At 41.8% G+C, this 15370-nt stretch overlaps 1 protein-coding gene across 2 annotated transcripts in view; it reads right to left on the reverse strand.

Moving 5' to 3' along the window:
- COL5A1 (collagen type V alpha 1 chain) overlaps nt 1-15370 on the reverse strand; it is a 298677-nt gene that overhangs the window by 164023 nt on the left and 119284 nt on the right. For both annotated transcript variants that reach the window (XM_089684686.1, XM_089684685.1), the window contains exons 9-11: nt 11796-11855; nt 4060-4101; nt 3233-3295 (exon numbers count right to left, since the gene is read on the reverse strand). In XM_089684686.1, the coding sequence (XP_089540812.1) occupies nt 3233-3295; nt 4060-4101; nt 11796-11855 (165 nt within the window). The remainder of the gene's footprint in view (nt 1-3232; nt 3296-4059; nt 4102-11795; nt 11856-15370) is intronic.

Here is a 15370-nt window from a genome sequence, read left to right on the forward strand (position 1 = left end):
TTGTCTTCCTGGACCATTCTCTTGCCTTCACCATGTTTGTAACCACACCAGTAAATGTCTAGAAGGAGCTGAGTATCACAGTCATTTTAAAGCTGCCTAATTGGTGCTTATTATGCTTGATTGCTGCTCGGTGACATCCACAGGTGTTTTCAATACCTGATGGAAAGCACCTGTATGAACCTCTGTTCTTCAGAGTGGTAGTCTTTAAGGGGTTGAATAATTGTGGCAATGAAGAAACCACATAAGAACCATTTACTACTGTATTACATAAACAATTGATGTCATTTTAGTTGCATTTGGGTAGTTACAACGTCCTTGTAGGATTTGATTCTGAATACAATTCCAAATGTACACTATAGTCCCTAAACCCCTTTACAGCATTGGGGGTTGAATAATTTTGGTCACAACTGTAGATGAGGGAATCCCTCCCATGGAGCTATTGTGTTCTCCTGGCGGGGTGGGGGAGCTGTCCATGCCAAGAGAACACAGTGATTATTGCTAGCCACTGTAGGCACTGGCAATAATAGCATGACAAATCCGACAGGCTGGTTGTACCCAAGATGTACAACAACAGAATTTGGTACAATCAGCCTGCACATAGATGGTTCAAATCTCGTTAGGTTTCTGCTAAACAGGCCAAGATTTGAACCATCTATGGCTAGCTTAACCTGTCCTCATCAGCCGCAATCTATCTTCTCACCTGTGTGGATGACTGCTCCTTTGTACGAATAAGACTTGCTCATCATCACTCCTGTGGGCAAGACATTTCCACCTATTGTTTCCATGTCTGTTACATTACATAATCTTGAAATTTCCCAAATTGTTAATGCCTGTGGGCATTATATAAATAACCACACACAGACACACACACACAATGACCTCTCATTGGCAGAGTGAACTCATTGCGTTCAGGAAGGGGTTACATAATTTTCATGACTTCTGACGTCTCATTCTATAATCCCCCAGAGTCTCCCAGCTTTGGCTCACAGAGACATGGAACCGCCCTGCAAGCAACTCTTGCTCCTATAATAAAATCCAGATGAAGAAGTAGTAATGGATGATGTCATGTGTTTCTGTTAAACTGTACTGGGAAAACTAACATAGTGCGTCTCCTGTATGGCTGCCATCTCTCCTCGCTGGATGGGAACATTGCTTGAGGAGCTAGAACAGGGCGGATTGTTATCCTGACACTCAGTTTGTTACATTGTATCACTGCTGTAAGTCATGTAACACAAATATGTCCTACTCAGAGATGGGTCCCCCATTACTTCAATGTATGGGTGAAAACTCCTGACCGTAACTCAGTGTTCTTTCCATCTTCACCGTTGTGGTAGGCAAATTGTGAAGTGTATTAGGAATTTTATGTAGTGCTATACTTGCAGGAGCTAGTCGTATCTTGCCCAGGCTTCCCCTAGTTTTCCTCCAAGCACACCACTTTCCTTAGGTGCACACATCTTCCACTCATTACTCAGAATGATCAGTCTAGGGGTTGTAGTTTTTTGTTATTTATTTGTTTTTTGAAAACTGTTATAGGGAAGGGATATAGTAGGCTCCTCTGAATCAAACTTTGCACAATTGAGGACAGCTTTCTCAAAATTGAACTGTGTAGCAGACTGTACAGGAAAGGAGCAAAGTCCCTCTGTAGATATGCAGACTTAGTGGACAATTGCTCTTCTGGACACCAGCCAGAGTCCCCTCTAGCTTACACCCAGCAGCTGACTATATAGATCCCAAGGGGGTTAAAGAACACATGTCCCAGCATCCATGTAGAACAGTCTGTACTCACAAGGCCCTCGCTGCAGGTCAGCTTCTTCCATGATACCAGACCAATCGTTCCAAAGCCCCCAGTTCCAGTGTTGTCCTCCCCCCACGGGAGGGCCTGGGGAGGGTCATGGTGGGTGGGGGTGAAAGAGGAGAGAGTCCCCTCCCCTTCTTTGTGTGACCTGGAAGGTGACGTCCATGACGTCACCTTCCAGGTCACAGCTGTCACTTTCCTGACTAGCTGGTGATAGATGTCTTGCAATGCAGTTTGTATTGCAATAAATCTAATGGAGCCCAGAGGAGACATGCAGGGTCTTTTAGACCCTGCATGTCTCAATAAAAAGAACCTGCCACCAAAAAATCTCCCCATGTCACTGCCCTTCCCCATGTCACTGCCCTCCCCATGTCACTGCCCTCCCCATGTCACTGTCCTCACTCCGATCCATTATGTTCCAAAATCCGCAGATCCGATTGATCTTGCAACCCATAGTGATCCACTTCAGCGGTGTGCAGTCTGTAAGGGGTTAACTGTGGCAGCTCTGTGCTACAGTTGGAGATCGTCTTCTTCGGCCTGAAACCAGCACATGCGCAATTACTTCAGGGGATGCATATCTTCACAGGATACCTATTTTACCGCTACACCAGGGGGGCGGTGCAGGACACACAGAAGGCAGGCAGGGAGAGTTTATTATTTATGTGTACTGCTCCCCAGAGGAGAGCCCATGACAGTATACAGTGTGGGGAGCAATAACTCCCAAAGGCGTTTTTCAGGTGTTTTCCATTGATTTCAATGGGAAGAGGCATATTTGAGGCTTTTTTTACTCATCATGCATGCCCCAAAGATGCTGCAAGCAGGCGTTTTTACACCGCACTGCAAGCACAATGCCTCAGTGTGAAGACATACATAGATATACATTCACATACATAGGGAAGCATTTTTCTTGAGCTTTTTTTAACACAAAAATGGTTCAAAAACTTCTCTGTGAAAGTAGCCTAAAGTTGAGAATTCCCCTGGTGGCTGTGAGAAGCTCTCCCTTCTAACCACCCACACCTGGCTCTGAATACAATGGCAGCACAGCATATCGTGGTGGATTACCAGAGTTATATGACCTAAATGTGATGTACTATAAATATTTTACCATTGCATTTCCCGCATATAGTGATCAGAAGGAAGGATACACTCCTTACCTTTCTTTCCTAACGCAGGCTCCTCCCCTGACATTACTATTTATTGTTCTATCAGCTTACACAACCTTTAGGTTGTAATATCTCTGGGATGCTGGATGTGACACTGAGTAGAGCTGAAGCACAGAACTTACCACTGGCATTCCAGGGAAGTATAAAAGCAATGAGTAATTTAAACTCTATGGTCCACCCAAAGTTGCCATTTTTAGGTGGACTGACTGGCCACGTTCTTCCCTTTTACTTGCTGGTAAATATACTGACAACGCAATATGAGGATGGTACATACCCTGTCACCAGGATCACCAGATGGACCGGGAGGACCTGAGGTTCCAGGAGGACCAGGATATCCCTGCAAGAAAGCCCCAAAAAATTAAACCCAAAAATTGACGATGACATTAATCAGAACAATATCTCTGACACAGGAACAAGGAACTTCCATTAGTCAGCCTTCCCGGGCTCTCACGTCTCACTGGAGAGCCTGGGACTGCAGTCAGTGGTTCTGATGCTATCACAGGGATCTTGTTCTCCCCTTGTAGCAGTAAAGTTGATAAAAAAAAATTAAATAGATGGTGTAATTTTTTTTAACACAAGTAGTAAAATCATTTTTTTAAAAATGTACAGCGCTCCCTCCTCCCCATGTGAGGTATCACTGTGAACGTTATAGCAATAGCAATACACTGGTAACCAGTAAATGCTTTTAAAGCATTGCCATGGAGATTTTTAAGTACCGTAGTTTGTCGCTATTCCCCAAGTGTGCGCAGTTTTGAAGAGTGACATGTTAGGTATCCATTTACTCAGTGTAACATTATCTTTTATATTTTACCAAACAATTAGGTATTATATTGTGTTTTTGTGCATTACAATTGAGTAAAGTGTATTATTTCCAAATAAAGTGTGTTTGAAAAACCGCTGTGCAAACACCATGTAACATAAAAAATTGCAACAACCACCATTTTATTCTCTAGGGCTTCTACTTAAAAAATATAACGTTTGGGTGTTCTAAGTAATTTTCTAGCAAAAAAATGCTGATTTTTACATGTAGGAGAGAAGTGTCAGAAATGACCGAGTAGGCAAGAGGTTGAACTATGTTGGAAGTAAAACATAGAAACTTACAGCTGGGCCCTCTGGACCAGGTGGGCCTTCAATCAGCATTCCCTGGAAAGACAAATCAAGGCATAAGTGAAAAGAATCATCACAGGTGCACCATTACCTCCCAGCTGCCTCACTGACGACATCTTGAAGCCGTTTTCTATTAACCCCTGATCACATCAAAGCCAATTTTGAAATCGTGCAACTTACTATGAAGTCACACGATTTCAAAACTGGGTGACTTGCCAATTTCAGTTGCAATTTGCAAGATATCTGACACAGATGTCTATACAAATCGCAACAAAAGTAGTGCATGCACTACTTTAGAAATAGGTGCGGAAACGCACCAATATGACCACTCTAATAGCAGACAATAGGGTGCGACTTGGCATACAATTTGCAAATCGCATGCCAAGTCGCACCCCATGTGACCGGGGAGTGAGTCATCGGTCACACTGCTGCGATTTAAAATGACGTGATTTGTGTGCAATTTCAGCACGACTTTAGGTGCAATTTCTGAAGACTTTATTGCTACTTGTGAAGATTTTCAATTATTTCTTGCAATTTGCAGTGCGATTTCCATTGTATTCTATGTATGTGAAATTGCAACAAAACTGCAGAAAAAGTAACGCCAGAAATACTTTAGAAATTGCGCTACAGCAAATCGCAAATGTTAAGACAGTGACATTCACTTCATGCGATTTCAATTCCCAAATTGCACCTCAAATTGCACCAGTATGACCAGGCACTAAGTCCCCCTGAGCCAAAATTTCCATCATTAGCATTGATTGCGATGCACATGTTACATATTGACGCCCATGCTGGAGTGAGAGCAATAATTCTAGCACCAGACCTCCACTGTAACACTAAACGGATGACCTATAGGGGCTTTTGAAGCGTTGTCTATTGAAAATATAGGGTACTGAAGTTTGATGCAATTTCATAGGCACACACAAATTTAGGGTTTGGCATGTTGGGTATCTATCTACTCGGCACAACCTTGTCTTTTATATTTTACCAAAAATGTGGTTAATTTATTGCGGCATAAGTGACAAAGGTTCATCACAGGTTCACCATTACCCCCAGCTGCCTCACTGACGACATCTTGAAGTATTTTCCCCCTGAGCAAAAATTTCCATTGTTAACATCTTTGGGACTGCTATGACAATCTGCATTGTAATTATGAGTTTAGTCAATTTTCAGGAATGTACAAAGTGATGGGAAGAGGAGATAAGACAGTCGCTCTGAACTTTCCATGTAAAGCAGATTATTTCCTACTGTGCATTATACTGCAGTGTGCTGAAGACAAACACGCACAAATCTCAGTGTCCAGATTAGTATTCACACACAGTGCGGCAACCTGCAGCTTCCCTGTTCCTCATACCGCAGACATAAACCAATCTGCTCTGTAATGTGCATACACAAGACAGGACATTTATTAGCTTATTCCAGAAGCATTACAAAGAGCAATGACAGTTTTCACACTTCTGCAACCAAAAGCGAACAATTGGTTATTGCTTATTGGTAGTCAGATCACTGAAATAATGAAATTTGATTGCCCAGTTCCACACATTTGCTACAGACTCCATCTTCTCGTTAATCTGCTGTGATCCTGTTTAGCAGAGGCCTCAATTTGTATGATATCCTAGCAAGCTGCGGCTATGGTAAAGCTGCAAGTCATGGATATAAACATCCATGGTTCGTTCATCAGTGGTGTCCTGGAGGGGTACGTGGAGAACCAACACATGTAGAAGCAGAAGATGGAAATATATTGACCTTGCAAAGTGAGAGGTATACTGGATCTTCCCTAATTGGCTCAATTCTAAAACCTTGCGCACGTAATCATTACACTGTGCACTGTCTGGTAAATTATCCCTCAGGTGTCTGTTGAAACTTTGAGATATAGCCAGCAATCTTTTGCAAGAAGTTTCATCCAGCAGGAGGAGCAAGTTTTCATCTGTATGCTATTATAAAATGCCATTGTAGATAAGGAAACCATTTTGTGCATAACTGAAACATGCTTTATCTTCTCTAACATCTATAAACCCACCACAGTTCTTGCTATGCCGTGACCATTGTGGAATATATTAGACTGTGCTGCAATTCATATGATCTGCCTCAGTAATAATGTTTTGCTACCTGTCACTTCCTATTACCCATCTATAGAAAGAAGGCTGAAGTCTACGTTCTGGAGAGATGGTCTATGTGACAGACACAACACTGGAATTCCTGTGCCCAAGCACATCTCTTGCTAAAGAGTCAAAGGTCAGGACGGGGTATAGGATTGGGTTGCCATCATAGGAGGACTTTTTCAGCTGTGAGGGTAGAAATGAAAACAGTGATAATAGAATTTATGCATGCTTGTCATTTGAGAATTAAATAGCCTGCCTTTGCTGATCTCTCCCTTTGAGAATGCTGTTTCTATGTTTGCCATGCTGATGCTTGGAATAAATGGCTTCTAAGTCACTGACCTAGAACAAGTATAGACAAATGGAATTCAGGAAGCACAGCAGGTTTGTTCTGGGTCTAACTGATCAGGCTAGGTCACATCTGTGCGGGTGGTGCCGCTGCAGATCTGCACAAAAATCCGTGCAGCCGCACCACCCGCACAGAGGAATGCGGACCCGTGGGCGGGTGCCATTACTTCTAATGGCATGCCGCCCGCACTGGAAATTGCAACTGTACTGGAAACCAAGGTTCCCGTGCGGGCTGCGTTTTCAGAAGAAGTGCAGGGACTTCTTCTCTGTGTGTCTCGGGGCATGGGAGTCTATTCACATGAATGGGCTCTTGTGCCCACGCAAAACGTGGACATGGGGTAAGGCTAGACCCAGCCAGGAAAATATCATTCTCAGAAAGAGAACAGCAATGGCAGAGTGCATTCCTCTCATGACCAGTGTACTCTTATTTAGGCTGGCCACAGAGGCAGCAAGACACAAACTGACCTTCCAGGTATGATCTTCCCATTTCAGCATACAAGTCTCATGCAGGCGCATGCATAATAAAAGATTTGTTTTTTTGAAAATTTGGGAAAACCTTCATGTGAGATATCTATCACTTCCAACAGTAAAGTACACTGAACTGCTACATAGCCTGACTGCTGCAAGCAGTGCTGGGAGTGGACACATCTTCTGTGTTTATTGGGCCATGTACAGCCAGCCTAGAGCAAAAGAAATGGTTTTGAAATTCTCTGGGTTCCTCTATAACTTAAATTATTCAGTAAGGCAACATTCAACACTAATTCAACTCCAACATTAATTTTGTAAATATCTGACATGGTTAATTAACATCTGTACCCAGTTCAGCCAGAATTGTATGATTATATTAGGAAACTAACACTGGGATTCATTTACTAAAGAGAAATAGACTGTGCACTTTGCAAGTACAGTTGCTGATTTCCATCATCCAATCAAAAATGCTTTTTTTTTTCTATTAATTTTTCTTGCACCTGATTAAGTATTTTTTATAAAGATAAGCTTTACCACATTGGCCTATATGAAGGAAAATGAGTGTAACCGCACACGCAGAATGCGCAGTCTATTTGTAGTGAATCCACCCCACTGTGTATTAGTGTTTGCATACTGTGTAGGCAGATTGAAAGAGTGCAATAATGGTGCCTTTATTCCTAAAATGTTTTACTCTTAGTGCAAATCACATGCAATACATTGCACATATGTGAACCCAGGCTCAGTGTTTGTTTGTGGGGGTTTTTTTTATTATTATACTTTTCTAATTTTCACCCATAACAGTTCTGTAAGTTATTTCATTCAATGTCTAGCTTGATCTGGCTCCAGTGCATTGATATTTGGTTGCTATGGTTCACTGCATTTTTCATATTATTGCTCCTTGCACTGCTATAGATACATAAATCCTTTTGCTACAAGGTAGCTTCAATACTCATGACATCTTCACTGGAACTATGCAGTAACGATTTCAGAGTGTGTGGTGTGTTTGTGTCCTCTGTGGGTGTCAGGACAAATATATGGCTGACTTTTAGCAGAGAATCCCTCAGTCAATAATTGTGTACCTCCCTGCTGATGATAGGGGTAGGTCTGCTACTGGGAATATTTAGCTATCTCCAAGACATGCTAACCAGCTATATGCTGCTGAAACAGGACCATCTAGCAAATCAGGAGTGACAGTGATGTCCTACTGTGCTTTCTCTGGGGAAGGGGGGTTGGTGAATGTACTGCAGCATTTACTTAACTAATCAGTCAGTTGCTCCAACCATGCCTGGAAATAGTGGGAGAGTTACTAAAACTGGAGTGTACAAAATCAAGTGCAGCTCTGCATAGAAGCCAATCACCTTCAAGGTTTTATTGTCAAAGCTTAATTGAACAAACTGAAGTTCAAAGCTGATTGGCTACCATGTACAGCTGCAGCAGATTCTGAGTGCTCCAGTTTTAGTAATTCCTCCCAAACAAAATTTTATATTTTGTTGCACTAAGCAGGCCTGTCTTCAGAGGTATTGTTGAGTGTAAGCTTTAGCTCACCTCTATGCATTCTGCAACAATCAAACTATGTAAAGCCAAACTTTATTTTGTTTTTACCTACCTCGTTAAATGCAAAACTAACAGATTGCACCCACATAGTGTAAAATATTCGAAAAAACGTTATTGTGTTACAGTAATACACTCACAAAAAGGCTAGGCAAGCTTATGCATCATAAACCCAATGGGGCTGATTGCAAGTGCAGTTGCTTTAGATCTGAGGGGAAGCTCTGAAATGAGGCGAAGCTCTGCTGATTTCTTTCATCTAATCATGTGCTAGCAAATATTGTTGTTTTTTTTTTTTGTTTTCCTTGCATGAACTGCACTTGCAGTGCACAGCCTATTTACCTTTAGTAAATCAACCCCCAAGTATTGCTGACCAAATGGCATAGCTGTCCTACTTTCAGAATTGCCAACATGGGCATGCTGCTGGGAGCTACAGGATCCAGCCGGCTGGAGGAAGAGAGGAGCATGTTGGGGAAGGATATATAAGCTGGACTCGGGAGAATGCTTTTCCTCTTGGGACTACGGGCTGAAGCTGCAAGCAGGGACCTGGCTGCTAAGGAAAGGGAGCAGGAGTCTTTTGCGTGTGAGCTATTGACCATCCACTGGAACATCCGTATGCAGTTTCCTGTTGGCAGATGTGACTGAGCCTAGATGTGAACATTGTCCCCATCTCATCCCCAGTGGAAACCCAGTGTCACAAGGCGCAAGGCCGAGCATCCCACACTGGTAGCAGATACTGTTGGAGCCTTCCAGGACAACCCAGAACCAGGGGCGGACTGACAACTCATTGGGCCCCCGGGCAAAAGGGGATCATGGGGCCCCTGTGTCCTTGCCCAAACTCAAAAAAGCCTATGAAAAAGGTACCAGGGGCATCTCATGGGGCCCCCTACTGACCCCGGGCCCTCGGGCAGTGCCCGAGTTTCCAAATGGTCAGTCCGCCCCTGCTCAGAACCTTTGAACTGTGACATGATCAGGAATGGTGAGCGGACTGAAGCCCACCCTGTGTACACTCAGGGATACTGCATGCAGACACCTTTTATACCTCACACCTGCTTTCAAGTTTGATACCTTTACCTGGAATCATCTACATAAAACAATTATCATTGCTGGTTCGCATTGCACAGCAATCCTTTGGGCCCTCATTGAGCTACCTGAAGACCCAGGACATCCTTTCCACCAGGATTCTCCTTGATGCTCCTCAATCCCAGGACAAGGGGCGTAGTCATGTACATGTTAAAGGAAGACTCTATTTAAAACTGTTTTTAGCATAGCTTATTCATTTAATATACAGAGTGTGCTGTTTACAGGACCTGTGGTATCAGGATTCTGGGGGAGCAGGCTGCCATCATAAAGTCTTCCTCTTCTCTTTTCTACCTGAAGTCAGAGGTCCCCCCTTACTGATCATGTTTGAATGATTGATTGTGTTTATCTCTTCCAAGTCCACCTGTGGTCACTGTTTTGAATTTCCAGCAAGGTGTTTGTTGTCTAAGAGGTATTCTCATAACTGTTGTTTATTGACTGAATAATTCTTTGTAAAAACTCAAATGCGTTACTGCATTCAAGTGTCTGTGCAACTGTTTCCTGTGTGCAATATGTCTGAACCCAGGGTGTCAAGAGGTGTCAGGTGGCTGCAAGGTCAGGGCAACCTTTGGGGGCCCATGTCTTACAGAGGCCCTCATGAGGGTAGCGCTACAGCTGGATGGGGTTGGATTGGGTCACATATATCAAAACATTTTCAAATTAATTTCTCAATGTTTTTCAAGCGGCTACCAACACATCGCAGAAATCGCTTTTCTGAAGCAGGTCAAGATGAACAGCAGAATTTAATCTGTCAGCGTATGTATTTCAGACATATTTTCCTGCCCTCCATTTTGAACAATGAAGTTATAGGCTTGAATAGGATCCCTGGGAACCTTGGACCTCCGGCATCTTGTAGAACAATCAGTTGAAGATGCTCACAGTTGCAGTGAACACTGGACCATCTCTTAAGTGGATGCAATGTCTAATCACAAGAAAAACATCTGGGGCCCTGGCCAATATTTATCCTTCTCTTGGTGCAGTTTAGATGTTCAGACATCTGGGAAAACTATTGACATACAAACAGGAGCAAAATGTTTACATGGTGGGGATGTGTGGAGGGTGTCAGTACGGGTTTATCATCATCATTACTGAAGAGATACAAAGCCCCCCTTTTCTCCACAGTACTGCAGAGCTTTGCAACTGTTCTAAAGTTCTTTAATCAAGTTAGAGATAGCAAAATAGGCATTGACCAGATGTGAATCTTCATCTTTAAAGCAGCAGCAATACCTAGACTGACCAAGAGAGGGTGCTATTTGTGTGTGTAGCCCAGTCACTTCCAGCAAAAACCCAACAAGAAAAGATTTGTGAGTTTTATTATACAGTACGGTATATTTATATTTCATGTCATTGTTTTCATTGAGAATCCATAATGTTCCCAATACATATGCAGGCTTTAAATATTTTGACTTTACGTAATTTAAACTAAATCAGTAGGAAAACTTAACATTTTGTCTTAGGACAATCCTATTGTACCAGCAATGTATGCAGTACAAGAGCATACCTGACTTGGATGTAAATTGAATAGACTGATAAAGTAAGCACTGAAACTACATACTTTTTTGATAAATCTAAAGGACATTGTACAACCAAAAGTTAAAGTGTGCAGCCAGCTTAGAAGAGAACATTTAAATCCTTTTCATATGAAGGGTCCGATCAGGTCCGCCCGCTAGTTTTTCAGGCAGATCAGAACGGACAGTCCTTTCATAACTATGGACCAGCACACACAAGTCTGTTTACACTTGCTTACCTCTGGTTGGATCTGGTCTGCTAAAAAAAAAAAAAAAAAGAAAGAAAGAAAAAGGCTGGGGATCTGTCCTCCTCCGTCTACACAGATCAGATCATTGGGCAGTCGGGTGTAAACAGACAGTAGTGTCTGTTTACAACTAAACAGTCCACAGAGCAGAGTGGACACTCTGCTCTGATCAGCAGGGGATCAGTGGACAGATCCACTGCTGATCTCAACGGAGTCTGCCCCACGTGAAAGGGGCCTTATGCATCTTGCCAAAAGACTAATATTGCAGTGTGCTTCCAGAAATGTTCTAATGAACAGGCTGCCTTACTGCAATACACATGCATTACAGCACCAGGAAGACATGTATGGACCGCTTGGTAAACAAGTTATCAAGTTAACATAAATTGATTTCAATTATTAAGCAATAAAAAAAAAGAAATAAGCAGGAGACTTACAGGTTCAATGATGGCAGGCTCCCCTTTCTGTCCCTTCTCACCCCGAGCACCTCCAGAAATCTGCAAAATACACTCTGATGTCATACAAATGGTAAACAAAGCAAATAAAATCTAAAAACATAAAATCTCAAGGCCTGTTTTACTGTCAACCGAAATCAATTTGGTTCAACTGCGATCAGTGCAATTCACATACGTGTAAGACACATAAGGACATTCTGTACTCAGTCCTGTCTCTTTCACAAGTCTTTAAAGCGGTAATAAACCCAAAACCTAAAATCCATTATATTGCAGCTTACCAATTATTAGATATAGTGGCTGCATTCGTTTTTTTGTTTAAGCTTTTTTCCCCTCTGTTTTCACTTGGTTATCTGGCCAGTAACACACCTCTTGTATTAAGCAGGTTATACACACAGATTTTTCCTTTTTTTTGCTCGACAAGTGGGTGGAACGTAAAACAAGTAAAAAAAACTCACATCCCCACATCTACACAAGCAATGTGGATGCAGGAATCTCCCCTGCTGCACTATTGTATTCTGATACTGGGGACTGCTCCCGTCAGAATACATAGATCACCGAAGTAGCCATTGGCTACATGTGCTGATTGAATGCTGGTTTTCCAGCAGGACCATTCGACAGAGGCCAGTCTAATGACCAGCTTCTGTTGAGCTCACTGCTGAACCTGCTAAATTTCAATACGTGTATATCCAGCTTTAAAGTGCTTCCACTCTGGATGAAGGAGCACAGGGGCCCTTTGGACAGCAGCATTGTTATGCTGGGGGGAAGGGAGTGTTAGTCATACTAGCAGATTTAGATACACTAACAGATTGAAGCCAAACTCCAGCTCACACTGCAGTTGCGCAAGCAGTTACAGCAACAGGTTTTTTTTTCACTTTGGAATAAAGGTTTTACATGAATAAATAAAATCTAATAATTGTAAGCAACCCTGTCAGTGGTAAATGGTTTGTCTCAACACTCTAACTACTACATTTGCTGGAGAGCTAGTTCTGTTGAAAAACAACAGACTTACTTGCCATATCACCAGATAAAAATAATGGAAAGAGAGCCTAAAAATTAAAACTATTGCAACCATCACATCTAAGAATTGGTAAGCTGCAATATAATAAATGTTTGCTGTTGAGTCTAATACTGCTTAAAATATTCAGAACATGGAGACAGAGTGATGCAGAAAAGCACCACCTAAAGTCCTGATTACTGAATATACACCTGGGCCATCCAATCTAATGCTGGCAAATGATGAAACATATACCATACTATGTATACACCCATCAGCCACAACTTTATGACCATTGACAGCTTAAGAACATTAAGTAAAAGATTCCTCCAGTGCTTATATGGAGTGGTACCTAATAACTAAAGCAGCTGACACTCAAAACGGATACCTTAACAGTGACAAACTACAAATAATAATTTAGTGCAGCGCTAAAACAATAATAATAATATCAATAAATCAACCAAAACATGCAAAAATAAACAACACAATTATTGAATGATATAAATAAAAAAACTCTATAAATAAAGTGCATGAAGTGCTCCAAAAAAGTGTTCACAAAAAGTGTAAGCTGAGGTCATATAATTGGCCTCAAATACGTGCAATCATTCATGTTATAAATGTGAGAAACATCACATATAAAATAATTATAAACTAATTAAACAAACCTCTATTCATATAATATAAATCCCCTGTGTAAAAGGGGATAACACTCTAAGTGAATAGTGTTGAAGTGACAAATCCAACCTATAAATAATCAATCAAAAAAATCTCTAAAAGTCTATAAATCATCAAAATAGTGCTTCAAACAGCAATAACTCATGCAGAGTGATAATAGTGATGATGTCTGTGAAGGTGTCAGCACACTTATCCTCCGTGGCTAAATTGCCCCCTCACCTACGCCGTGACACAGCTTCCGGTACGCGGTGACGTACATCTGGCGCGGACACCATCTTTGAACACCCAAATTAATCCTAACCCATGCAGTACACCCAGGCATGACGTTTAAACTGTGATCGCACCAGATTTTAACAAGTAAGTGGGCATTTTATCATTTAATAAAAGAGTTTAATTTATCCAAATTACTACACTATGGAGGATCTTTTTCTTTCTCACCATGGTTTATGGTGAGGGGCATATCTAGCGGATATATCTATCCTGGAAGGCCTGGAGTATCTTATTTCCAACCTGAGAGAGGGACTACAGGTGGAGTACTACAGATACCAGTCATTATTGGAGAAGGATCTAGGAGTGATCCTGAAGGCGTAGTGGCCCATTGGGTCGCTAAGTGGAGGTGAGGGGGCAATTTAGCCATGGGTGATAAGTGTGCTGACACCTCCACAGACATCATCACTATTATCACCCTGCATGAGTTATTGCTGTTTGGAGCACTATTTTGATGATTTATGGACTTTTAGGGATTTTTTTGATTGATTATTTATAGGTTGGATTGGTCACTTCAACACTATTCACTTAGAGTGTTATCCCCTTTTACACAGGGGATTTATATTATATGAATAGGGGTTTGTTTAATTAATTTATAATTATTTTATATGTGATGTTTCTCACATTTATAACGTGAATGATTGCACGTATTTGAGGCCAATTATATGCCCTCAGCTTACACTTTTTGTGAACACTTTTTTGGAGCACTTCATGCACTTTTTTTATGGAGTTTTTTTATTTATATCACTCAATAATTGTCTTGTTTATTTTTGCATGTTTTGGTTAATTTATTGATATTATTATTGTTTTAGCGCTGCACTAAATTATTATTTGTAGCTTAGGAACATTGATTATCTCATTTCAATTGCATCTGAAAGTTGGTGAGATATATTAGGCAGCAAGTACACATGTTGTCCCTGAAGTTGATGTTGATGAGTAACTGCAGACCAGTTAAGGTGCCCATGCTAACCCCAAAAGCTTCTCCAAAGGGGCACTTGAGCATCAGAACTGGACCGCATAGCAATATGGCGTGGTCTGGTTAATCATGTTCCTACATCATGTGATGGGCTGGGTGCATGCGCATCGCTTACCTGGAGAAGAAATGGCCCTAGGATGCAGTATGGGAAGAAGGTAAGCCAGAGGAGGCAGTGTGATGCTTTGGGCAATATTCTGCTGGGAAACATTGGGTCCCTCCATTCATGTGGATGTTATTTGACATGTACCACCTACCTAAACATTGTTGATGACTAAGTAAACCCCTTCATGGAAATAATACACCCTGATGCATGAAGGGGGGTACTTGGTCACCAACAATGTTTAGGTAGGTGGCCTGAAAAAATGGTTCAAGAATGGTTTGAGACACACAAGAATGAGTTTGAAATGTTGACTTGGTCTCCAAAATCTCCAGATCTCAATGCATTGAACATCTGTGGGATGTGCTAGAAAAACAAGCCAGATCCATGGAGGCCCCCATCTCACAACTTACAGGACTTAAAGGATCTGCTACGGATTGGTTGGTGCCAGATACCACAGCATACCTTCAGAGGTCTAGTGGTGTCCATCCCTCGATGGGTCAGGGCTGTTTGGGCAGCAAAAGGGGCTGTTTTAGTGTAACAATAGG

Source organism: Staurois parvus, unplaced genomic scaffold, assembly GCF_062004578.1.
Source record: "Staurois parvus isolate SC_StPar_1 unplaced genomic scaffold, SC_StPar_1.0 ptg000352l, whole genome shotgun sequence".
Taxonomy (NCBI): domain Eukaryota; kingdom Metazoa; phylum Chordata; class Amphibia; order Anura; family Ranidae; genus Staurois; species Staurois parvus.